The sequence below is a fragment of the Apodemus sylvaticus genome, chromosome 22 (genome assembly GCF_947179515.1).
Source record: "Apodemus sylvaticus chromosome 22, mApoSyl1.1, whole genome shotgun sequence".
Lineage (NCBI taxonomy): Eukaryota > Metazoa > Chordata > Mammalia > Rodentia > Muridae > Apodemus > Apodemus sylvaticus.
Window position 1 is genome coordinate 18,247,516 of NC_067493.1, and position 26,061 is coordinate 18,273,576.

At 49.3% G+C, this 26,061-nt stretch overlaps 3 protein-coding genes across 4 annotated transcripts in view; 1 reads left to right on the forward strand and 2 right to left on the reverse strand.

Moving 5' to 3' along the window:
• Positions 1–26,061, reverse strand: part of Insr (insulin receptor) — a 900,533-nt gene that overhangs the window by 68,763 nt on the left and 805,709 nt on the right. The window lies entirely within an intron of this gene.
• Mtif3 (mitochondrial translational initiation factor 3) lies at positions 7,550–17,152 on the forward strand. Of its 2 annotated transcripts, XM_052168349.1 has the most exons (5): positions 7,550–7,620; positions 7,910–8,056; positions 13,576–14,027; positions 15,885–16,042; positions 16,934–17,152. In XM_052168349.1, exons 3-5 carry the CDS (start codon positions 13,577–13,579, stop codon positions 17,150–17,152), a joined length of 828 nt encoding a protein of 275 aa, XP_052024309.1. In that variant the 5' UTR covers positions 7,550–7,620; positions 7,910–8,056; position 13,576. The 2 variants fall into 2 exon arrangements, with proteins under 2 accessions (XP_052024309.1, XP_052024310.1); XM_052168350.1 differs by lacking the exon at positions 7,910–8,056.
• On the reverse strand, positions 17,139–25,988 carry Gtf3a (general transcription factor IIIA; the record flags this gene model as incomplete). Its single annotated transcript, XM_052168352.1, has 9 exons — positions 17,139–17,375; positions 17,683–17,742; positions 18,840–19,069; positions 19,504–19,584; positions 19,946–20,019; positions 20,827–20,915; positions 22,362–22,458; positions 23,987–24,087; positions 25,653–25,988. Coding segments are annotated over 9 exons (1,230 nt in total), but the record flags the coding sequence as incomplete, so codon positions are not given.

Sequence of the window (26,061 nt, forward strand, 5' to 3'; positions counted from 1 at the left end):
CCAGTGGAGAGCCCTGTATGCTGTGATACAAACCTGCTGTGCAATATATATATATGTAACTAGAGTAATATTGGTATACATGTTACAGGGTAACGAATTGTTTTCTGGATGGATTTGAAGACTATACCACAGATGGGAATTAATGCCTGGTATTGTAAGCCCGATCCAAAGCCTGTGGCTGGGGAGGTCATGGGACCGAGTGGGGAACCTACTGCTGTTGTTTTGCTAAATGGACATGTCAAACCGCCTCCTAAACAGTCAAGATTATACACATAGGTCGGTTGCAGAGGACAGTGACTAATGCCGAAGCTGGTAACCCGCCAGAGGGCTGAGAAGAAGTGTCTGACTCTAAACAAGAAGTTTTTTTTTACCACTCCTCCCCCTTGAAAGGCTCGGAGGCAGAAAGAATGTGAGAGTTGCGGCATGAGCGTGGAGAGCTGTGAGATGCCATCTTCTGGACCTGGCACAGCCCATGGCCGTTATACCCATTAACCCACTTGTTTGTTTGTGGAGTGTGGCGGTTGGTAGATTGCCCATGCCCAGATAGATCCCATGCATTGCCATATTCCCCTGGCACACAGTCATACCTTTCTGTAAGGGATGGCTCTGAGGCAGGCATATTGCTAAAGCCTGGTAAAGGAGGAGGACAGATTTCCAGTTAGTACTTCGAAATAACCATCTACGCTCAACTGATCTCCTACCTCAAGTTGGCAAGCTGCCAGTCTGCTCTCTTATCTTCCCATAAGCCAAACTTCTACCCAGGTCTCGTGGGCTCTGGGTGTAGTGTCCGGCACCAGAGCATCCATCGTTTCACAGGCGGAGACCAGGTGTAGTCACTGAGCACACAGCCTGACCACGGGAGGCAAATGGACTGACTGTTCTGTACAGAATCCTATAGGTGTGCGTGCTAAACCTCCTAGTGAGAGAAACATCTAAATAACACCTGAGGCCTGGCAGGCGGAACGAGCCCTCTGGTGGGACTGCCACAGCAGACCTTTCTTGAATATAAACTGTGGAACAGCTGCTATATCACAAGAGAAAAGAGCAGCCAGGCAGTGGTGGCACACGCCTTTAATCCCAGCACTTGGGAGGCAGAGGCAGGCAGATTTCCGAGTTTGACGCCAGCCTGGTCTACAGAGTGAGTTCCAGGACAGTCAGGGCTACACAGAGAAACCCTGTCTCAAAAAAAAAAAAAAAAAAGAGTAAAAGCTCAGTGGCTAAGAGCACTGGCTGCTCTTGCAAGAGGACGTGGGTTCGATTCCCAGCACCCACATGGAGGCTCACAACCATCTGTAACTCCAGTTCCAGGGGATCGAAAGCCCTCTTTCAGCCTCACAGGTACCAGGCATACACATTGAATACATACATACATGCAGTCAAAACACTCATCTCCATACAAATAAACTTAAATAAGATAAATCCTAGGAAAGACAACAGAGTATCTTCTGTTCAAACATTTGTTTAGCTTACCAGAAATGCAAAAAAAGCAACTCTTGCCCGGGATTAGGCTCTAGGTTTAGAGAGCCTCATGGGTAATTTAAGAAAGTCTTCTTTGGGAATTTCTAACTGGCTAGAAATTCTATCCTAAGATGACGCAGGGAAAAATACAAAGAATCTTCTAGAAGACTGAGCTCCTGCCGCTGAGGCACTGTCCCTCCATTTCTAATGAGGACTCTCTTCAACATCCCTTCATAGATTATTTTTGACTTGGCCAAGCAGGGGGCCTATTTTAAAGCTGGCAATGCGAAAATCATGGGTGCTTTATAAAGCCTTCCACCTGCGCCCCTTTTTAGGAACGTGACTCTTTATTCTCTAATGGATGAAAGCCCCCAGCAAGCGAAAAACTTTGTTAAACTGTCACTCTCAATAGAGTGAGGGGGAAAGGAAATGGACAAAGAAAGAACAAATTGCATCTTCCAGTAAGTTTTCTTGAAGCTCTTGTTAGAAGCTATAACCTCTGATGTTAACTAAGTTTAACCCACCGTGACCCTGGGGGGTGACCTTCACCCCTCCTTTCTCTGCCTCCCAAGGCTGCCGGAGAGAGCTAGCCCCCGATTTGGAAAAGGCTTCTCAGTACCACACAAAGACCCAGCCTCGCTGCCACCCTGCCTGGAGGCCCCTTGTCGCCCGAGGGGTCAGCACCTGGGCCGAGAAGCAGGTGACAGTGGCCGACTAGCATCCTTCTAGCCGCAAGCTGTAAGGGTCTCTACCCGCCGAGGACCACGTGGCACTCAGGCATTCAAGCGGCTGAGATCCAGGTTTCCTTTGTGAGTGCAGACTTTACACAAATCAACCTATTGCTGTTCAGCTGACTGTAAAATTGGTAGATTTACTGTTGCAAAAAAAAAAAATGGAAGAAAGAAAGAAAGAAAGAAGAAAAACACAGTTTTCACTTCCATGTTGGCAGGGCCTCGGCTGCACAGGACTGCCAACAAAACAGCCTTTAAAAATCTTTGGCTGGGGAACTTAGCAAGGTTTTTTTTTTTTTTTTCAGGGGTGTGGGGTGGTGTAAAACAGCGACCCCAAATGGACAGTGGATTGTCTTCTCTGTACAGCATATATGCAAAACTCCACCCTGCAGGGACTTGTAAAAGAAGAGTAATTGGCCTCTAATTCTACTGGCCTCAAGGGAGAGTCCAAACATTCCATCACTGAGAACTTATTGGCAGAACTTCCTTAAGTAGAAAGTCTCCTGCGGTGTCCAACAGCATGGGTGATTTGATCTTGGTCGTGTTTTGCTGTGACTTCCACGGTAGAGGGCATAGAGTGTCCTGTAAGTTTTCATGGTCTCCACTGTTCTGTATGACGTGATATGTGAGCAGTGAGAAATACTTGCTTTAATGGTTTCGACAATGAAGGAAGTTGGGTGTGAGGATATAGCTCAGCTGATAAAGTGCTGGCTAAGCAAGCAGGGGGACCGGAGTTCAATTCCCAGCACCCATGTAAAAAGCTGGGTGTGGTGGTACACACTTGCAATCCCAGCGCTGAGGGGGCAAAGACAGGAGGATCCCTGGAGGTCCTGCCCAGCCAGCCCAGCCTAATGGAAGAGGTCCAACCCAGTGAAAGACTGTGTCAACCTTTGTCAAAAGACAGTACTTGAGGCACAATACCCAATGATGACCTCTGATCCTCTGGTCCCACACATTTGCGCACACCACACATCCACACTTAAAACACACAGCAGTGACAGAAGTTAGCAAAATCACTCCAAAACCCAACATCTTGCTTTTCTGAAGGGGATTTTTGAACCCATTTTCTGCTTCCTTCAGTTGAGCAAAAAGATCGTGTGGAAGGGAAACACGTCTTCATTTGTAAATATTGCATTTCACACCCATGAGAGCTTTTGGGAAATTTGTCACAATGACTAGACTCAGACACACGTACTATGCTTGGTTACAGTTGCTGATGGGTCATAAAAATTGGTGTCATCAGCTTCTGACAAAGGAAACATTTGATCTAGAGTGTGGTGCCATGAGGGACCAGACACACGATGAGGAAATTGCTCTGAATCGAATTATGGTCTGAGGGCACATTGCAGGGCTACCACACAGATGTGACCACCAGATGTTCTCCAGGTCTACTGGGGAACCTGGGTATGTAGCCAGGTAATAAACGCAAGCCACAGAAATGCCAAGTCTCAAATCCTGTGAAGCTTGCAAGCTCAGCTAACCCTCCTGGAGTTCTTGTCTTGTCTTGTTTATTCTGCACATGGGCATTCACGTGTCTGGAGTGGGTGACCCATGCTCCCATCTGAGAGTAAATGACTGAGAGTCTACAGGAAGACTTGCCATGATAGCTTACGATACTAGGCAGTATCTTGGATCCTTGGCAGTAGACTCATGGAATGGGGCTGGCTGTCTTCAGGAAGATTTGAATGCTTTTTTTTCCTAACACTCTGCCAAAGTGCGCCCCCACCCCAGTGCGTCTTGTTTCCCATGTCCCCTCTGCTGTATCGATATGCAGAATGGGAATGTGTGTTTTCTCTGCTGGCCCTCTAAATTGACAGTCACTGCCATGAATTCTTGCAGACTCAGCAGCATCTATTCAATTTCCAAATAAACCAAAGACTTTTTACTAGTACGCGGCTTGCTTTGAAAACTGTTACTGTCCCCAGTCACCATGCAGAAGGGAGCGTATGCGGTGGCATGTGCCTGCTCGCTCTTCTACAGCTCGTCCTAAGGAACCCTCTCTGGTGTCCTGGATGCCCTGGGTGACCTGGCTGCTCCTCCGAGAGGCTCGCTGTGGACAACAGCGTCACTCTCTTTGATGTGTGAGGACCACTTGTTCTGAAATTAATTTGAGACAGAATTTTTGAAAGATCCTTTCCAGGGAGACCTTTTTAGTAAAAAGTGAATTTTTGGAGAAAATATTGAGGACTTAACAGCCCTGCTGACTGACTCTTAATTAAACATTACATCCTGACAGGCCTTTTTTTTATGGAACCGCAAGAGATAAATGTAACAGAGGCAGCGATAGAATCAGAAAGCCTCCAATATTTGTCCAAAGAATCTGAAGTCTTTTTATGATAGACAAACCAGAAACTGTGCCTTGGCAAATAGGAAGGACGAACACAGAAAGGCAGTCTTGGGGGTGGGCTGCTTGTTTTCCATACTGTCTTCATTCAAGAGTCTCCAAATCCTGCCGCCACCAAGCCGAGCCCACCGTTCCCGGTGGCTCCTTAAAGCAGGCCATATCCTGTTTCACGGAGGCTAAAGCAGTTCAGGGGGTGAAGAAATAAGGCGTAAGGAGGAGTGCAAGTCCTGAGAGTACATCTGTAACACCCTTCACTCCTGTTTCTTGTTTGCAGCCTCTTGGGAGCACAAAGTCACCTTCCTAGGCCCAGAGCTGTGACGCTCGCCTTTAGTCCTAGCAGAGACAGAGGGTCTCTGTGAGTTCAGGGCCTTCCTGGTTTACTTTGGGAACACTAGGATAGCCAGGACTGCACACAGTGATCCTGTCTCAAACAACACAAAACAAACAACTACAATGAAAAAGAAAACAAAACATAAACCAGCATCCTGTTAGGACAGCTAGCAATGGCGACTGCATCAGCCAGTTTGCTCTGGTTACCTGGTCTTCAAGGAAGGCTAAAACAAGATGCTGAGCAGGAGGCTGCAGTTTTGGGATGTCCAGGAATGTCCTTCTGGTTAAATTTCTTGAATCATAACCTTATCAAACTCCAAATCCTTTGTTTGTATAGTAAATGCAGAGTTGATGCATATTAAGAGTGACACATTCCTTTTATCCAGTTCATTGCATGTTTCCACAGGGAAGCATCTCTTCCTCAGTCACTGCTTTGATGGAAGGACACCAACAATGTTGTGGCACCAGATTGGGTCAGGTTTCCTGTCTCTCTTTCTTTTTTTGTTTTTTTGTTTGTTTGTTTGTTTTTTGTTTCCTCTATTTTTCAGCACTGAGGGTAGGGGCTTGGACATGCTAGGTAAGTATTCTTGCTCTGGGGTTGGGGATTTAACTCGATGTTAGAGCCCTTGTCTAGCAAGTACTAGGCCCTACACTTACATAAATAAATAACACAAATGATCTGTGTGGTGGTTTGTATATGCTTGGCCCAGGGAGTGGCACTATTTGGAAGTATGGCCTAGTTGGAGTAGGTGTGGTCTTGTTGGATGAAGTACCTTCATTGTAGGCGTGGGCTTTAAGACCCTGGTCCTAGCTGCCTGGAAGCTATTTGTCTCCTGTTTGCCTTCAGATCAAGATGCAGAACACTCAGCTCCTTCTCCAGGACCTTTCTTCCTGCCACGATGATAATGGACTGAACCTCTGAACCTGTAACCTATAAGGCAGCCCCAATTAAATGTTGTCCCTTATAAAAGTTCTAAGACAACCTGTCACTGAACTATTTCCCCAGTCCCCTTCATTCTTTTCTCTCCTTTTCAAATCTTCTCAAAGTCATTTTTATTTATGTTTATGTATGCATATGTGTGCCTGTGTCCCTGTATGTACACCACATGCGTGCAAGCGCCTCTCGGGTAGTAAGGGGCCACTGGGGTGCTTGGAACTGGAGTTCCAGGCAGCTGTGAGGGCTGGCAACAGAACCCAGCCCCTCTGAAGGAGCAGCACTCTCTTAACCACTTGGCCTTTTCACTCTCTTGTTTCCATCCTTCTAGCCCTCTTTTTACATTCTTGATTCTGCTAATGGTGTAAGGATGGGACAAGTCATGTAACTTCTTCTTCTTCAATCTCCTCATCTATAGAATGGGCAATGATGGCAATGTATCGCGAGGGTGTCTTGAGGATTAAACTAACGCAATACGTGTGAAGTGTCTAGAACCGTGGTGCTTACTGAAACGTTATTTCAAATGTAGGCATTTACAACCACTATGAATCTGTCTATCCAAGGGGTGGGCTCCACACTTTATCCTTACAACTATGCTTCTATCTTCCCAGCGAGGACTAATTCTGTCATAATAAAAAGCACCTGTAATTCTTCATCTCACTTAGGAATGGCTGACACTCGCAGAGCCCAAAGAGGGCCTTTGGGTCATAATGAATTGCTTCAGCCGGGCAGTGGTGGCGCACACCTGTAATCCCAGCCCTCTGGGAGGCAGAGGCAGGCGGATTTCTGAGTTCGAGGCCAGCCTGGTCTACACAGTGAGTTCCAGGACAGCCAGGGCTACACAGAGAAACCCTGTCTCAAACAAACAAACAGACAAAACAAAACAAACAAACAAACAAACAAACAAACAAATCCCAAAAAAAGAAAAAAGGAAAAGAATTGCTTCGGCTTTTGCCGTCTCACAGGTACAAGGCTCATGGGCCAGAGGCTGTGATCTGGTGAGGAAAGGGAGACTTGGATGTGGCTCTAAAGCTATTTAAGGATGACCCAGGTTTCTCAATGGCAATGAAAGGATGCTATTCCGATGCACTAGTAATAGTTGCAATCAGATATCGCCCTGACTGAGTTATCCGGTGAAGATTAAACAAGACAAGATGTTCCTGTGCTCTATAAACTATATATTATAGACACGTAGTCAATAAATGATAGGCTTCCTTTCATAGAAGGAACACACTCCCACATTCGACCGCTTCACTAAGGAATTCCCTTTTGAAGAACAGAGAAAAACAGGTACTTAACGCCAAAGTGGGGGATAGTAACAGCCTGGTAACAAAGGTGCAGGGGACCAAATAGCCTCAAAGTGCAACACCCAGGGCCTTGAAGTTTCCGACGACCCCCTGCTACCCAGACAGAGCTTTTTCCCTAGCCAGATTTGCTCATCCTCAGGTGGCATATCGATTCTAATACAGCACAGCGGTTGTCTAGCCATTTATGAAGCACCGTGGGAGGCATTAGCCAGTTGGTGTTAATATAACTGGCGGAAGCGATGCAGTGACTCTTCCAGGGACTCCACATTTTAGAGTTCACTTCGCCTTTGGAGCAGCAGGTTAAGTAGCAAATTCTTCAGTTTCTTAGTCAGGAACTGCTGCACACTTCTTTTTTTGTCGGAGGATTTTATTCCGCTAGCGGAACCCGCCGACCTCAGCTGCACCCTTCCTTTAAAAGATTCAGGAAGTTCCGTCTGCTACGGTGGCCGACGCGGTCCTTCGGTGGAGTCCGTGTGCGGACCTGCAAGTGCTTCCTGCTCGCCTACCCCGGCCCAGGTAACGCTAAGGCGAGGGCTTGGCGACGGGGCTGAGGGGGGAGGACATGTCCTGGGAACAGTCTGTGCGGAGAGCCCTCTGCGGACGTGGGGTGGGGTCGAGCCCCGTTGCCGAGCTCCTCGCAGTCCCCACCAGTTTCGATGTTGATGTGCGCACGCGCGCCGCTTGTACGGATTTGGGGGCACGGTGGGGTTGTCGGGCTCCTGGCGTCGTGGTGGGCGTGTCTATTGCGGACCCCTTGTGGCACTTATTTTTTTTTTCCCTATAATTTTTGATGTTTTTGAAACAGGTTTTTGTATCTCTGGCTGCCCTGAGACGCACTATGTAGACCAATCTGACCTCAAACCTAGAGAAAGCCAGCTCTGCCTCTGAAGTGCTGGGATTAAAGGCGAGCACCACCGTGTCGGGACTTAAAAAACTCCTTCCGGAACTGAAGGTGAGAGAATTCAGTCATAGGATGAAGCCAAAGTTATTTTCACAAATTGTGGACTCTACTAGAACCCATTCCTTCTGGGGTAAATAGGTGTCAAGATGAGTTTGTGACTATGAAATGTAACGATTCAGAAAAAAAAAAAGTGAGGAAATAAATGGTAAAAATAAGCTCCTGTCAGGCCAGGTGTGGTGCCTGGTGCTTTATAGCCTTAGAGGCAGAGGCAGGCTGATCTCTTGTGAATTGGAGGCCAGCCTGGTCTACCTAATGAGATGCTATCTCAAAGAGAAAGAAAGAAAGAAAATCAGTATCATTGGGTTGAAAAGATGGCTCAGTAGGCAAAGCAGGGTAAACAGTTCAGTGCCTGGAACCTAAAGGTGGAAGGAGAGAACTAATTCCACAAGGCTGCCCTTTGAGCTCCACACTGGCACCGTGGTGTGGGTGCCCAGACACATCAGACAGACAATTAGACACACACACACACACAATCATAATCATCCTTACTCTCTGAGTCATCTTGCTGGCCCTGAATCTTTGCTTAATATTAGATAATGTAGACTCTGAGCATAGTTAACGCTTTTCAGAGTTGACTGATACAATTTTTACAATTTATAGGGTTACGTTGATAAATAGCATTAGTGTGTTTAGGACTACTTGAGAAAATATTGGAAATCCTGTCCTAATTACAAGCCACAACTCATTATTTATTATTATTGTTGTTGTTGATATTGTATTAAGAAAGTCAAGTCAGGAATGCAAATGGAATTTTAGGAATGAAACATCGAAGTCAGGCAGTGGTGGGACATGCCTTTAATTCCAGCACTTGGGAAGCACAGGCAGGTGGATTTCTAAGTTAGAGGCTAGCCTGATCCTCAGAGTCAGTTCCAGAATGAGTGAGTAAAGAGAAACGCTGTCTTGAAAAATTAAAAAAAAAAAAAAAAGCATTGTAATACATTTCAGCTTAGAGATACTCTAATTGGGTGGGAATCATAAAACTTGCAGCTGGTATTCTGCTGTGGCCTTGGGTCTAAATCGAGGTGTTTCAGGCAGTTGGCATTTGCTGATGCTGTGTTCTCTGACAGCAAAGCAGGCACGGAGTGAGCATGTTGTGGATTTTGAGGAGACCAGGCAAGTTCACCGTGGAAGGCTGCAGTGGAGCTGCAAGCTGCAGCACTGGACCGTGTTGGCAGAAGACACACACACACACACACACACACGTTCATCATGTAGGTGTTCACGAATTAATTTCTGGTTCTTGCTCATTCCGATGCAGTTTTTTCTCAACCACCACAGTCAATGTCACAGCTCCTAGTTTAAGGAGCTGGATACTGCCGGGCAGTGGTGGCCTACACCTTTATTTAATCCCAGCACTCTGGGAGGCAGACACAGGCAGATCTCTGAGTTCGAGGCCAGCCTGATCTATAGAGCGAGTTCCAGGACAGCCAGGGCTACACAGAGAAACCCTGTCTTGGAAAAGGGGGGGGGGGGGGGGGGGAAGGAGAAAAGAAGCTGTATACTAAGACACCTTTAAGTTGTATTCTACGAATGTTCATTGCAAACCCTCATCGGGCCCTCACAAAGAAACAAGTGGGTCATAAGGACAGTGCAAGTGTCACAGGGTCATCAGCCCCCCTTTTAGGCATAAGAACCTGTGTGCCGGCTTTATCCATAAGATCCCAGGCCCTAGCAGCTCAAGAATTTGTTGATAATAAAACTAGAATCTGCGGAGTGCAGCGCTGCCTCACAGAGGTGTGCTCCTTAGAAGTGAAACGCTATAAAACAAGACCACAGCCACAGAGAGGAAGCATGCTGGGATTCCTTATGACACATGCTTTCTTGGAGCAGACAGCGGTGAGGTAAAAATTAGGATAGCGGCTGGCTCCCAGTGTAGATACAGATTGACTGGGAAGAGGCCTGAGGGAGGTCTCTGCTGTGTGTTCATAGGAGTTACTAAAAATAATAGAAGATAAATCCGAAAGCATAAGCAGGGCTGGAGAGGGCTCAGGGGTTAAGGGGTGCATAGCTCTCCAGAGGACCAGATTTGGTCCCCAGCACCCATACCAGGCAGTTCACAACTGCCCATTTCCATTTCAATGTGTCTGATGCCTTCTGGCCTCCGTGGGCACCCACGTGCATGTGTGCAGGCACAAGGCAGATTGCATACACATAAATAAAGAGTAAAATAAATGTCTAAAAATACATAGAGACCGTACGACCCAAACACACAGCAAGCAGAGAGAGGCACACCTCATAGTCGCTCAGTTTATGGTCCAGGATTTAAATCATTTCAGTTTCTTACTGGCTGTGCGTATCCCGCACTGAAATGATCCGGTCTCGTGTCCTTTGACATAACTGAGGTGCCAGTCTGCTGCTCATCATTCGGGGAGAATTACTCATGCTTGCTCAGAGGTACCCGGGCTCCTCTGTGTGCAGCGTTTCTGCAGCGTGGGGTCAGTCAGCTGCTAGCTTTCAAGCAGATCGATGTGGCATGGCGTCGCTTCCATAGCGTCTGAGTAGCTAGCTGTCAATCAGAAATACACATCTTACACTCTAAATGCATGCATTTGAAGTCACTGAGAAACATGGCTTCCGCAGTATTGTGGCTAAGATGGCTGCCTTGGAAGGAAGAAGGAGTTCCCTGCATCCCCAGTTGTCGTCCGTTCAGCATCTTTATTTGATGCTGGTCTGCCCAGCTTCATATCCACCTCTAGCAGAGGAAGCAGAGAGGACTCAACTCAATGTCCCGGTTCAGTGACATTTCACAGAAAAGCGAAGAGGGCACCTGTATGCTTAAAGCATCCCCAGGTGATGCTGACAGGTATCTTGTTTCCAGATAACCTTAACTGTGCATTATCAAAACACATGTAAGCTGTACCTGACAGCCATCGCCATTTGTGACAGGCAGAACCTTTGAGATGTTGGTTCGACCAAAACTAGAGAAATAAGTACAAAAGTGTTACAAAAGTCTTCGGAATTTTCCATTTGTAAAATTCTTATTTGTAGTTCATTTATACACAGACTGTAAAACTAATGGTACATCTGTGTGTATGGACATATTAATATGCATGCCCCAGCTTGCTCTCTATTGCTGTGAGAAACCACCATAACCAAAACGCAGACTACTTGGAGAAGAAAGGGATGATTTGGCTTGCAGGTCCAAATCATAGTTCATCATTGAGGAAAGTTGGGGCAGGTAACTGGAGGCTGAAGCCAAAGCCAGACTGTGGAGGAGCACACTGGCTTAATCGTTCCTCAAGAGGATGCTCCGTAGACGTGCCCAGATGACTCCTAGCTTGTGTGGGGTTGGCAGAGAAGAACCAGGACAAGGCACAAAGCCAGCGTGCCCGTTCAGTTCAGCAGGGCGACACACGGACACTGCAGGCTGGCTACATCGCCGTGCCATGACAGCTGAGCTGCTGCTGCTTCTGGGCATCAGTTCTTGTTGGTTTGTTTTCTGTACACTTTAATTACAAAAATAACTCAAAGCAAGCAAAGAACGGAGAGATGAAAAACTAACACCCATGTTCAGATTCAGTAAATGTTACCAAAGTCGCACTTTCTAACTGCTATTTCCAGCTGAGCCGTTTCAGAAGGACACGTGTCATGATCCTAAATACATCAGGGCTTGTTTCCTGAGAGTTTTATTCTCACACTGAGAAAACGATGGCACATTTTGCTAGTTCCCAATACCTGATCTGCATTCCTGTTTCCCCAGTGCATCTCTCTTTGGAGGATTTTTTTCTCAAACACATTACATTTTGTAATTTCCCTAGCTTTTTATTCAAGAAAGCCCATCCAACCAAGCTGGTGTGTTTGTCTCAGAGTCTGGGTTTGTGATTGCCTCAGGGCAAGGCTGGGTTGAGGCAAGCTCTGGCTAATTGCAGCAGCTTCGCATCAGGAAGCATACCTTGGTGTCATGGTTCTCCTCTGGTGGCAATGTCACTCTGACTGTTAGTCATGACTTCAACAGCCAGCTTCCCCCTCAGCAAAGTGCTTTTACATATCTAATCTGGACGCAGTGTGTGGGTGACCCTCTGGCATCAGCTTTGTACCTGAAGGTGTTCGATCATTGACTAAATAAGCCATTTTCATTGGTGGCAAAATGGTGGTGGTGGTGGTGGTGGTGGTGGTGGTTGGTGGGCCTCATTATCATCATCATCATCATCATCATCATCACCATCATCTCCGTGCTAGGAGGGAGAACTTTTCTTCATCAACATGGATGGGCACAGTCTTTCTTAAAAAGACAGAATAAATGCTCAGCTCTCTATGTTTCATTACAATTTACTAGTTTTCAGTTGAGCCAGGGTGTGACAGCGATGCTCAGTGGAAATAGGCGTTTGCACATTCAGTTCGTTGAAAAGGAGTTATAGCCATTTTTCTTAATGTTTAAATTATGCAACTGGCTGGAGGGAGCCCCTTCCTGCTGCCAAACTGTAAATGAAATATCACCGCCAAACAAAACGATAATTCTCTCAGGGAGACCTGGAAACCAGGTATCTGATATGGGAAGGCGTGTCAGTCGGGGCTGGCCTATGCGACAGAGGAGCCGGCACCATGGTGTTTGGTGGCTTGCTGTCCACTTTGTAACAGATCATGGCTAGTTGCAGCTGGAGGATGAAACCAGTTGCAACACACGCTATTTGTTCTTCTACAAAAAGATTTTCCAAAATTGTTGCTCTGAGGATTAAACCAAGGGCCTTGGGCATGTTAGGCAAATTCTCTAGCACCGACCCAAATCCACAGGCCCCTAATAAGGAATTCTGAATCATAAGTAATAATTATGAATTTATAATTTGTTTTCTCATCTGAGATAGGGTTCACTGTGTAGACCAGGCTGGCCTGAAACTCATAGAGATCCCTCCCAACCCTGCCTTTCCTGAGCGCTGGGATTAAAGGCATGGACTAGAAGCACAATGAGAAATGAGAGGAATGCTTTTTATTGCTTTATTGTGATAAGGAAGGGTTTTTTTTTTTTTTAAATAAAAGTGTCATTAAATATTATTATATTTTACAAGTGATTATCCCAATGCATGTATATCTGTGTACCACATGTGTGCAGTCCCCTCAGAGGCTAGAAGAGTTTGTCAGATACCTTGGGACTAGAATTACAGTTAAACATATAGACCCCATGTGGGTGCTAAGAATCCAATCTTTGGAAGAGCAGAGGACTCTTAACCTCTGAGCCATCTCTGTAGCCCCTGAAATGGCATTTCTACTACATCCTCATAACCAGCCCTAGATGAACTTAGCTTGTGGAGCTGGCACTATAGCATCTAGAAGAAAATAGATGTTATGAATGTGGAAGAAAAGAGATCAAAGTAGCACACCAACTGCTCAGTCTGATCTCCAGCTGTGCTAGGGACGGTGCCAGCCAAGAGTTCATGTCTCCGAGTCACCTTCCTGCCTGTGGATCTGGTGGTCTGTGTGCTTTAGGCTCGTCAGACTCGCCTGTGGCACCCTCAGCAGCAGACCATCAGCATCAGTGACTGCGTTGTAATAAACCTTCCCCATTACTTTGTCAGGATGGCTGTTCTTCTGAAGAGGTTGATGCTACAAACTGCAAAGACTGACAGTAACGTAATCGGAAGATGTTTCCGCAGACATGCAGTGAAGCCAGACCCGGCACAGCTGTCCCTGCTTGCACCCACCCCAAAGCTGTTGAACGTGATTTCTGCAAAAGGTTTTAGTACCGCTGGAGACCCCCAAGGTGAGAAGAAACAGAAAAGAAGGGACGCGTTCTCTAACACCGGAAGGAAGATCAGTGAGCGAGTTATCCGCGTCCTGGATGAGAAGGGCATCGACCTGGGGATGATGCACCGGGCAGACGTGATCAGACTCATGGACAAGCAGGACTTGAGGCTGGTGCGGAGGAACACCAGCTCAGAGCCACCCGAGTACCAGCTCATGACCGGAGAGCAGATCCACCAGGAGCGCCTAAGGCTCCGGGAACAGGAAAAGGCCAAGCCCAAAACTGGTAGGTGCTCCGGTATCCGTGCCTTGACTCCTTTGGAACAGTGGGTTGTGAACCCTGTGAGGGGTGGATGACCCTTTCACAGGGTGCTGGGTCTTAGGATTAGGGGTCCCCACAACATGAGGAACTGTGAAAGGGTCGCAGCATTAGGAAGGGTGAGAGCCACTGCTTCTGAACGCGCCAGCAGCGCTCACCTCACATGTTCCCTGAGGTGTCGGGGACAGAGAAAGTGGCAACCCCAGTGCATCTGGCTCCCCCGACCCTCGCTTGCTTCCATCCGCTCCCTTCGCTTCTGATGTCCCATGTCCATTGTCTCCTTTAAAACTGAAGCGGGAGACAAGGTAAGCAGGCCACAGAGGTGAGAAGTCACCTTCCCTTCCTGTAGCCTTGGCTCCAGACGCACTGTCGAGCCTCGGGGCTGCTGGGGCAGAGAAGTGATGGAGGATGTCTACCAGATCCAGCCCCTTCCTGTCGCTCTTGCTTCTGTACATGGCCGGTCACCTTCCCAGGCACTTGTCACGGAAGCCACTCGGAGGCCAGGAACTGGGTACTAAGGTGGGCTGGCTTCCGGTGGCTCCAGTTACGGAAGGCTGCTTCGTGGCCTTCACAGTGGGACGAGGATGGGGCACTAGCCTCACAGTACGGGGCCGTGTGCTGTGAGGAAAGAAAACCCGTTTTTATAACACCACAGGAATGCTGACCAGAAAACAGGCATTCGAAGGAAACTAACCAGGGGATAAGGATGTCAAACTGTGGCACAGTCAGCCAGTGTTGAGCAGACTGGAGAGGCTGAAGACCTTGAGGGGCTGTCTGGGAGGTTTTACTTGATTCTGGTGGAGACCCAGAGCCAACTGGTAGGAAGCAAGGGGTTGCTAAGAACATTTTAAATCTTAAGCCCTAAGAAAAGGTTGTTGTTACCTATCATCCAAAATCAGTTACCTGGCAATGATTCAGATTTAAAATCTGAACATTAAGGAAGAGTTGAAGTCCCTCCCTGCAGATGTTCCTGTGTGCTCTCATGGACTTTAGCCAAAGTTAATGTGACAGGTGTTCACAAACAGTATTATGCAGATTGCTTTTTTAAAAATAAAAAAATGGTGCATTGCTTTCAAGATCTACTTGTGTTTATAGGATAGCTATGGGTACATTATTATAATGACAACGAACAGGAATGGATCTAATTTGTTAATCTGTCTCCATGGCCTGGGCCTCTTCCCAGTTGTTCTTCCTTTATGAACAACTCTGGGTTCTATGGACCTAAATGGACCAGGCTGCCTACTGGCTGCAGCATCAGCCGAGGCGCCTCTGTGTCCTCGGTGCTGTCACGGTGACAGTGGGGAGTCCGTGCTCGTTTTAATGTCGCCCTTGTACTGTCTGAGGCACTTAGTTGCTTACTTGCGCCCCACTGTCTCAGATTTCCAGGTCTGTCTGACCCAGGATCTGGGGATGGTCCGTGGGTCTGAGTGCCTGTGCAGTGAGTATGAAACCCCACAGCTGAGGAAGAGCCGGTCTCAGCAGCTGGGGTGGGCGCTGCAAGCCTGGTCCTTTGGGGAGGTGGGGGAGGGGAACAGTGTAAAAACAAGGTAGGTGAGGACCAACACGCAGGGCTGACCTGACCCCCCCACACACACACACACACACAAGCACACCCACAAGCTTTGCAAGTTGGAAATATTATTTAGTGTGTTAAAAAGCCTTCATGCCTATCTCTCCAGTTTTAAAAGAAGGCAGCTGATAGTCAAGCCCAGGGGGTGAAAGTGAGCGGAGGGCTGTGGTGGTCTGTCAGGCTTCAGATCTTACCATCTGTGGGCGGAAGTCGAGGTTCAAAGGAGAGCACTCAACCTCACTGTTCCCAACCAGGACCAATCGTGACAAAGGAGCTCATTTTCTCCTCAAATATCGGACAGCATGATTTGGACACCAAGAGTAAACAGATTCAGCAGTGGATTGAGAAAAACTACCACGTTCAAGTCACGATAAAGAAGAGGAAAGCCGCAGAGCAGTCAGGGGATGAGATGGTGAGCACCGGGGCCGCCTGCTTTCTGATGCAAAATAACATTGTAGAAAAACTGCAAAGACTACAGGGAAAAAAGCGAATGCTCCCAGCTTCCCAGGGTCAAACCGTTTAGTGTGTTTTCCGTTAGATCTGCCACGTGCGAACTGCTCTGGGGCTAGAGAGATGACTCAGTGGTTAGAGCACTGACCGCTCTTACCAAGGACCCAGGCTCAGGTCCCAGCACCCACATGGCAGATCACAGCAGTCTGTAACTCCAGTTCCAGGGGAATCTGACGCTGGACCCTGTGGACACTGCACACGGGCACATACGTAAGCGCAGGCAAAACACCTATTCACATCGTCTCTAAGAGCTATAGAAAAGCTGCCCGGTATTCTGAGACTTTGCCCGGTGCTAACAGGTAAGACAGAAAAGCAGACAGTTCCCAGGCCACTCTGCTGTGCGCCTGGAGAGCTCTGCTAGCTAGAGTCCCCGGAGTTACAGGGAGCTTAGACCTAGCTCACTTCGCCACCACAGGCAGCACTGGCAGTGGCTTCCCACCTCAGCTATCTGCATCTCACACATGCAGGGCGCTGCTCAACCGGTCCTGGGTTTCTGGAGTCCAGGTGGGATCCTGGACTCCCTCCCTTCAGAACGAGAGGCACTTTGCCAAGACCCAAACCCAGAGTTTGATTTTGGGGAAGCTTGGGCGAGTAGGGTCTTAGTGCTGTGACAGAGGAGACTAAAGTCTATCATTGTTAGCTGAGCACGGAGTTCCTGTGTGGATGTCAGTCACAAAGGAAAATGTGACCAGCCTGTCCGAGCAGCTCTAAGGGCCCAGTCACGCGCATGCTCAAATGTCACCACAGCACCAGACACCTGTTCAAATTAATCGTGTACTGTTGTCCTTTGTAGGAGGAGATCTTTAACCAGATTCTCCAGACTATGCCTGGAATAGCAACCTTCTCAAGCAGACCGAAAGCCATCAGAGGAGGGACTGCCTCCATGTGTGTTTTTCGTCACTTGAGCAAGAAAGAAGAGAAGGCGTACGGAGAATCCCTAGAGAGCCAGAGAAGAGACACTTTGAACAAAGACAAGAGAACCAGCGACGAGTCGGATGTTGTGTGTCGGTGATTTTAATAAGAAGTGCGGGCTTCTCCAGAGGCCTCCGCTGGCTGCTCTCAAGTCTGCCCGCCTAGCAGACAGTGAGTAAACCGGCTGTGGGGCGCAGCTTGTCTTCCGCGCTGCTGGACTCCGTGCAGTTGGGCAAGCAGTAGTCTGCCTCTTGGTTCCTCTTGGGAGGGCAGTACCCACTGAGGCGAGAGGCCAAGCTGCGTCTCCCCCGAGGCGGTCTTACCTTTGGAAGTGAGGATAACAGACAAGTGTGTTCCCCACCAGAATTACCTGTGTTTCACAATGGGTATCCACTTCCAACAGTCAGCCCCTGATGGGAGTCACGCCTGCACAGGCACTGACGCACAGGATGGGGGGGGGGGGAGGGGGCGGATGGACAGACGCACGGGATGGTGGGTGGGGCAGATGGACAGACACACAGGATGGTGGGTGGGGCAGATGGACAGACACACAGGATGGTGGGTAGGGCGGATGGACAGACACACGGGATGGTGGGTGGGGCGGATGGACAGACACCAAGCAGCACGCACTTTGATCTTCATCCTCTTCTTGTCGGGATCGTGCACGACACTGTGTCTCATCAGGCTTTGCTGCAGTGCAAGGGAGAGAAGGACGCTTGCCCCGGGCCCGGAGAGGTGGCTCGGTGCTTAGAGCATGTGCTGCTCCTGAGGGGGACACGAGTTCGGTTCCCAGCACCGGCGTGGTGGCTCACAACCACCCATACTCCAGTTCCAGTAAAAACTCTTGGTGTCCGCTAACGGTAAAACGCTAATGGTGCAGTGTGCAGTAATAAACTACCAGCTGCCTTTCTGTTGTGTAGTGAATCTGACCTTCATCCGACTCCCTGACCAGAGCCAACTGCTCAGCAGTGACTGTCAGTCTGCTGACCCGCTTGGAATTTACTCCATCCCAATCCGCCGACTCTTAGGTTGTTCTGAAAAGGGAAAGCCTGCTCTGCTTGACCGTCCGAGCTTCTGCCTGCTTAACTCGGTCTACCCCGACTGCGATCCTGAACGCAGGGGAATCTGGCCTGTGCCCTGCTGGCTATGACAGTGGTGATCAGGGGCTGGGCTGGGTTATGGTCTGTGGTTTTGTAATCTACAGGAAGAGCTCTTTAGACACCAGCTAGGCTTAAGCAAACTGCTGAGTTCCCACTAGGAACCATGTTCCCACCAGGCCCATGAATCACACCAAGATTGTCTAGAGGTTGCCCATTTGTGCTGCCCACCTCTTTTTCCAGGCCCTAGGTGATGGTCAGAAGCTCCTCATCACCTCAGACTATCAGCTAGGTAGAAATAAAGGCCTCAGGCTCTCCCTCTCACCATGGCTAGAACCGCCTACGAGTGGTTTTCAACCTGATAGTTGTGACTCCTCTGGGTCACCAGATATCCTGAATATCATATTTACGATTCATACCAAGATTATAGTTATGAAGTAGCAACTAAGTAATTGTATGGCTGTGGGTCGCCACATGAGGAACCGTTATTAGGTCCCAGCATTCGGAAGGTTGAGAACCAGTGCCCTAGAGTACCCGTTAAAACAGGCCTGTTCAGCCTCCCAACCCTAGGGCTTCCGGCCCAGTCGGGTCAGAGCGGGGACCCGGGGTTCTGCATCTCCAGTAAGTTCTCCAGTCTCACTGAGAACTGGTCTTGTTGTGAACACACCAGCCTGGAGTGGAGACACTCACTTTCATTGCAAACGTCTTGCCACAGCCGGCGTGCTCACACACAAACGGGCGCTCTTCCTCGTGGAAGGAGAGAATGTGGCTCTGCAGGTTGAACATGGTTGTGTAGGTTCTTCCGCAGCCTTCCCGCGGACAGCGGTACACGGGCCTCTCCGGAGCATGAGTCTTCATGTGTTGCTTGAGGTAATCTTTGCGCTTGAACGTCTTCTGACATACTGTGCAGGTTACTTCCTCTGGTAGGAGACACACACACATGTAACCAACTTCCCTGTCTGTTACCCAAACACTGAGTAACATGTCTAGTTCTGTGACAACACACAAACCAGGGACTTCGGGAAGACGTCAGCTTGTCACACCTCTATGCTGGCTTCAAACCCCTCAAGTTCACTCCCGACTCCCAACGTCCTGACTCCTCACGCGTCAAGGAGCAGGCGTCCTCAGCATGATGACTGGGCATGAGACATTACGACCTCATGACATCTGCCTCTGTCCTCTGACAGAAGCAGCAGGCAGGGCCTGCAGGGCTCCCTCACCTGTCGCCGCCCTGCGCCACCCGGGACTCGGTACAGCCCCCCTTCCTGACCACAGCAGCGTGTACCTCACTCTCTCAAAGCACACCATCAGCTCCCCGGGCCCCATGCGCTTCCTCCGCTCCCGCCTACCTTACCTTTATGGGCTTCTCTCATGTGTTTCAGAAGCTCCGTCCACGTTTTTCCCACAAAGGAACATCCCTTTTGACACAGGTAGCCTGTCCAAAAACAAAAAGTTATCCACCACCTGCTGTGCACTCCCAGGGAAAGCCCGATGACAGCTGAGAAAGCGCCCGCCACGCACTGCGCCTCTCAGAAGTGTGTCACTCGGCTGAGTGCCACGGAGCGGGTCCCAGCGACCCTGCTCCGAGAGCGCCGACCATCCAAACTCCTGCCCACTTGAGTGGGACACGACAAGCTCAGGACCAGCACAAATGAGGACAGCAGAACACACAGCGTCGTGCCTCTCAGGACGAGAGGCCAACATTCAACACAACAGGCTCTGGCCACCCAGCCCGGTCTATGCAGGCCCTGCTGGTGGTGTGCGCCTCGCTGCCTCCACAGTCCCCATCTACGTACCCTCGTGAACCTTCCCGTGCCGCTTCAGCCTGCTGGGGGAGGCAAAGTGCTTCCCACATCCCTCGTGGGTACACCTGGGGAAGTAGCGGAGAAGCGTTAACCAGGCCCTTCCCAGGGAGAAGGCTGAGAGCCGGTCTCTCCCACACCAAACCTGTCACCAAAACAAAGTCTAAGTACATTCCTAAATACGAACGCAAGGGGTGTGGCCAACTCTGGAGCAAAACAAGCCGTTCTGAGAAAAAGTCACAACTTTGTGTTATCAAACTGAAAGCTCTCCGAATTCTGGACACATCCTGTCTCGTGGCTACAGAAGTGACTTCGAGAGACTACCTGACTTGGTTTGCACTGGACCGGACACAGAGCGGTTGTCTGTGACGCTACATAACGGTCAGATGGGAACGCGGCCCAGGCTGGGGACCAGCACCAGAACCATATGAGAAATGGACACAAGTCGGTGTGCAGAGCCCCAGGCACTGGTGGCACCAGTGCAAAGGGCAGCCTGCGGAAGCTGGGAGCAAGACCCCATCAACCCAACTATGCAGGGAGACACCGCCCCGACAGGCAGGCTCCCTGGCACCCCTGCCCACCCCCATTTTGTCCTTCTGAGTGAGTACTCAGGGCTCCGATACTTCCGTTCTATAGTAAGGAAAAGAAAAGTCCTCGTGTCTGCGTGCCGTAAAATCAAACAGGCAGTGCCTCACCTCCCTTCAAGTTAACCACAGCTACAAGGCTTGCACAAGCTGACGCCCACGCATGCAAAATGGTTTTTAGAGAAACAGAACAGAACTTTCCAAGCCCCAGTGAGCACACCCAAGAGCCTCCCTCCGGAGCCTGATCTCTGCGCTCCACTCCGAATTCCAGAGTGTAGGCAAAGCACCGACCTGAAGAGCGGCTCACTGGTGTGCTGGCACTGGTGGCTTCTCAGCTGCTGGTGCTTCTTAAAGGCCTTCTTGCAACCTTCAAAACTGCACTGTTTAAAAAAATAAATGCACAGTTTAGTACAGGCAGAGGATCAACAGTTGCCGAAGTCCTTTCAAGGGCTGGAGAGGTGGCTCAGTGGCTAGGAACACTTGCTCCTCTTGCACAGGACCCAGGTTTGGATTGCAGCGCCCACGTGGTGGCTCACCACCATCTCTGACTCCAGTTCCACAGGACCTGACACGCTCTTCTGACTCCACAGGCACCAAGCATGCATATGGTATATAGACACATATGCAGGCAAAACACTTGCACGTAAAACAGAAAACCTTTTTAAATGAAACAATACTCTCTGGACCTGAGTGTCACAGGGAATATAAACTTTCACCCACTCAGACTCCGAGAAAAGGCTTCACGCCAAGTGGCTTAATGAGCAGCAACGTTCAGAAAAGCAAATGTGCACCGGGCGGTGGCAGCGACTCACGCCTTTAATCCCAGCACTTGGGAGGCAGAGGCAGGCAGGTGGATTACTGAGTTTGAGGCCAGCCTGGTCTACAGAGTGAGTTCGAGGACAGCCAGGGCTACACAGAGAAACCCTGTCCTGAAAAACAAGACAGGCAGACAGACAGACAGACAGACAGAAAGAAAGAAAGAAAGAAAGAAAGAAAGAAAGAAAGAAAGAAAGGAAAGAGAGGAAAGAAAGGAAAGAGAGAGAGAGAAAGAAAGGAAAGAAAGAAGGAAGGAAGGGAGAAAGAGAAAGAGTGAAAGAGAAAGAGAGAAAGAGAAAGAGAGAAAGAAAAAAAGAAAGAAAGAAAGGAAAGAAAGAAAGGAAGGGAGAAAGAGTGAAAGAGAGAGAAAGAGAGAGAAAGAGAAAGAGAGAAAGAAAAAGAAAGAGAAAGAAAGAGAGAGAAAGAGAAAGAAAGAGAAAGAGAAAAAGAAAGAGAGAAAGAGAAAGAGAGAAAGAAAAAAAGAAAGAAAGAAAGGAAAGAAAGAAAGGAAGGGAGAAAGAGTGAAAGAGAGAGAAAGAGAGAGAAAGAGAAAGAGAGAAAGAAAAAGAAAGAGAAAGAAAGAGAGAGAAAGAGAAAGAGAAAGAAAGAGAAAGAGAAAAAGAAAGAGAGAAAGAGAAAGAAAGAGAAAGAGAGAAAGAGAAAGAAAGAGAAAGAGAGAAAGAAAGAAAGAGAAAGAGAGAAAGAGAGAAAGAAAGAGAAAAAGAGAGAAAGAAAGAGAGAGAACGAGAGAAAGAAAGAAAGAGAGAGAGAGAGTGAGAGAGAGAGAGAGAGAAAGAAGAAGACCAAAGCAAATGTGCTTCTGGAGTGACCGATCACCAACCAGTAACATGAATGTGCCCTACGTCAGTTTGCAAAACAACAACTTGAACAATGAGAACGGCCAACGCCGGACTTTACATAACCAGCAAGATAAAATCTGCTTCACAAAAACTCGCTTTGGTAGCCAGTGTAAAAATAGAAAAAGTTGAAACACATAGAGCCATACTCACCACATACTGTTTCTGTGCATGTTCATGTTTGCGTTCAACGTGTTTCTTCAAGTTTGACTTTGTGCTGAATTTCTGATTACAGCCATCATCTGCACAACTGCAAGAGATCGTACGAACCAAAACATAACAACACACCACAGCAAGAGACGTAGTAGGGGACTGGAGAAATGGCTCAATGGTTAACAGCTGCTCTTGGAAAGGACCTGAGCTAAGTTCCTGGCACCTACTCGGTGCCTTGTAACCATCTTAACTCCGGTTCCAGGGGATCGGATGCCCTCCTTCTGGTCTCCACAAGTATTGGGCACACACGACACACACAAACATGCGTATACTGGGGGCAGGGGAGCAGACAACAACCCGGAAAATGACAGTCCCAAGTATCAACCCACATCCCATAGGCCTCGGTTTGGATGGGCTCCACAACAGGACCTTACCAGGCCAGCCAGCCAGGACACTGGCAAAGGGAGGAGCACCGCCCTAGAGGCCTGAATGTCGCCCAGGCTCCATAGTGCTCAGGTTCAACTACTTTAATTCAGAATCGAATAACCTTCCTTTGTGAAAGATGTCATCATAAACTGCAGTTTCAACAAAAGAGAGCCTGCCTCCAGGCCTGTCATCACGGAAAAGCATATACTTGTCACAGAACCCTGAGCCACTTGTCCCCTCTGCGATGTCACCAGCCCACCCCAGTTCATCCCACTTGTGTTGACATCTAGGCCTTGAAGGAGTTATGAGTTACACCCCTTGTGAGGACATCGGGGCTCTAGGCAATGACCCAGGGCTCCCTTATCTCACGCATGGTAAGATTCCTTACACACTGTGCCCCAGGGCAGAGGGGTCCAGAGATGAGAGGGCACCATGGGGGGGATGGTGTGCAGAGGCCAAGGAGCACAAGGGAGGGCTGCCACGCCCCTGACCTTCCTCCCCCCCCCTCCTCCCTACCCCTCACCCTACCCTCCACCCCCACCAACACAGGTGACCTCGTGGCTAAGATCAACTCTCACGGTGCCTAAAATGCACACAACACGTCTCTTACCCTCCTTGAAACAGCAAGACCCTAAGATGAAAATGGGATCCAGAGACCAATTTAGAGCCCGGGTGCCAAGGGGGCCCGGAGGACCCCACACCTGTCAACTCTACTTCTGAATTCCAGGCAGGACACAGAGAAGCCAGTGTGTAAGCACCTGACTAACACAGGCATTTAAACACAAGCTCAGGGCAGGAGGCCAGGGTCACAGGCTCTGGAGGGAACCAAACGGCAGGGGCAAGAACAACAAGTGTGGTTAAGCAGTTTCATTGTCTGGGAGCCAAGCACACAGGAAGACAGAGCCACAGAGGCCATCCCACCACACAGTCTGGGACATGGACTTCATATAATCGAGCACAAAACTACCACTGTCACACAGTCGCCTGCTCCCTCGTGACAGGAAGGAGCCAGTCTGAACCACAGACGGCTCTTCTGAGGCTCAGACTCAGGGCTGTCAGGCGTGGTGGCAAGTAGGTTTGCCCGCTAAGCCATTCCGCCAGCCTGCCTTCCACTCTTCACCCTAAGAACCAGCAATCATGGCGCCAGGGCTCCGTGCCAACTCTAACCTACTCCAGTAGCCTGGTCCGACCCCACTCACACAAACGGCTTGTCTCCGGTGTGAATCAGGACGTGCCGGCTCAGGTGGTAGTCTCTGATGAAGGTCTTGCCACAGCCCGCATAGTCACAAACAAACGGCCTCTAGCAGAAAGAAAGAAGGAGGGAAAAAAGTTCTTACAGTTCTTTAAAAAATTTTTTCTACGGGGCCCTGGGAGGTGGGGTGGGGGGTGTCATGCTTATACCACGGCATACATGTGGAGGTCAGAGGACAACTTCCCAGAGTGAGTTTTTTCCGGCTCCCCTGTGGTCTAGCTACCAAGTACCCCTCATCTCTGAGCCATCTCCTCAGCTCTGTGTTGTTAGAAGTCTGACTTGTGGCAGGACTTCCCTCCAGGGATGTGTCTGTTCAGGGAGGTGCCTGCCACACTCGGGCGTGACTTAATTCTGCTGCACCAAGTTCCACACCCCAAACACGCCATCTTTCCACAAGTCACCGGAGCAGACAGACTATTGTTCTCTGGATGACCAGTATCTGATGGGCAGTTTTAGCTCTGCTCCTATGGGCCGCAGGCTTCCCCAGCAAAAAAACCCTTTTCAAGGTGGCTGACATGAGCCCAGAGAACCTGTCTGCCCATCTCTCTGCCACAGCATCGTTTTACACCAAAGAGGCGAGGCAGAGGGAGGAGCAGCTTGTGTCTCATCGCAGGTGACGTGTGTCTACACTAAGAGATATCAGGCACAGAGACAGGAAAATGTGACATAGCTAAAAAAAAAAAAAAAAAAAAAAAGCTTACAGGTGCAAAGGCAAACCAAGAAAGCGACTCTCAGCCCCAGCTGCAATTTCCAAGTTGGACCCTGGAGGGGGGAGGGGATGATGTCGTGAATGCACAGTAAAGCTATAGCATATCCTAACATCCAGTTGAGTATTTCCTAACTACAGAAATAATCTGAAATCCAGGAAGGTGACATCGAAACTTCAATCACAGCACTAGCCAGCCAGTGGAAGACCCAAGTGAGTCACACTGCTCAGGAGAGCGGCAAAGAGCCTTGTTCAGACCCAGTCCCAGAGTAGGACCGAAACTTGTCAAATTATTGTCTAGTTTGGTACAATAAACACAACTTCAAAGCTGTGTGCGGTGGTGCACGCCTTTAATACTAGCACTTTAGAGGCATAGGCAGATGGATCTCTGAATTCGAGGCCAGAGTGAGTTCCAGGACAGTCAGGGCTACACAGAGAAACCCTGTCTCAAAAAAAAAAAAAAAAGTGATACTAATGATGACGATGATAAACCACAACTTAAAGTGTCCAAATAAAGTATGGTCTAGAAAGCAAGCTGCCTCAGACACAGGGACAAAGGAACGCCAAAAATGTGGAAACAGAATGGTCAAGGAGAAACGGGGGTAAAGTCACAAAGGATGTTATGAGGGACGGCAGTGGGTTGGTAAGTCTGTCAAGAGACCAAGGTGCATAAAACAAAATAGAGGAGGCAGGGAAAAGGCCAAACAGGAAGGCTTGTCCTGACCACCCTTACTCATACAGTCTTGGTACCTGACCAAAGCCCGCCTACAATCAAAAGGATGCACACTTGTTGCTTGCAAGAAACCCTGACGTGCTAGACCTCAGTCTTGCTGAGCTCCTGTCCCGGCCAAGCCCAGGTCGCAGCCCCCGCGCTGGGCTCCGCCACGTATACGCGCTGCCAGGTTACCTCCCCCGTGTGCTTGCACAGGTGCGCGTCTAGCTTCCAGGCTTTGTTGTAACTGGCGCTGCAGTCGGGAAAGGAGCAGATGAACCTGCTGGGGAGCGCGGGGAGCGCGGGGCGCGACGGGGCGGGGCCCTCGCAGGCCCCGACGAACGCGTCCGCGATGGTCAGGGACGACACCGCTTCCGCCACTGATCCCTGCAGCTCCAGGGCTATGCTATCCAGCCGGGGCCGAGGCGGGGCAGCCACGTGCCGTCCCGGGAACGCCGGACACGAGCTACCGGAGCCCAGAGACTCCAAACTTCCGGGAACGCGGCCCGCAAAGGCTCCAGGTCCCACCCCTTAGACCCACGTGCCACGACTGCGCATGCTCACAGAGGCTCGGCCGAGGAGCCTAGCTGCGCCTGCGCATGGA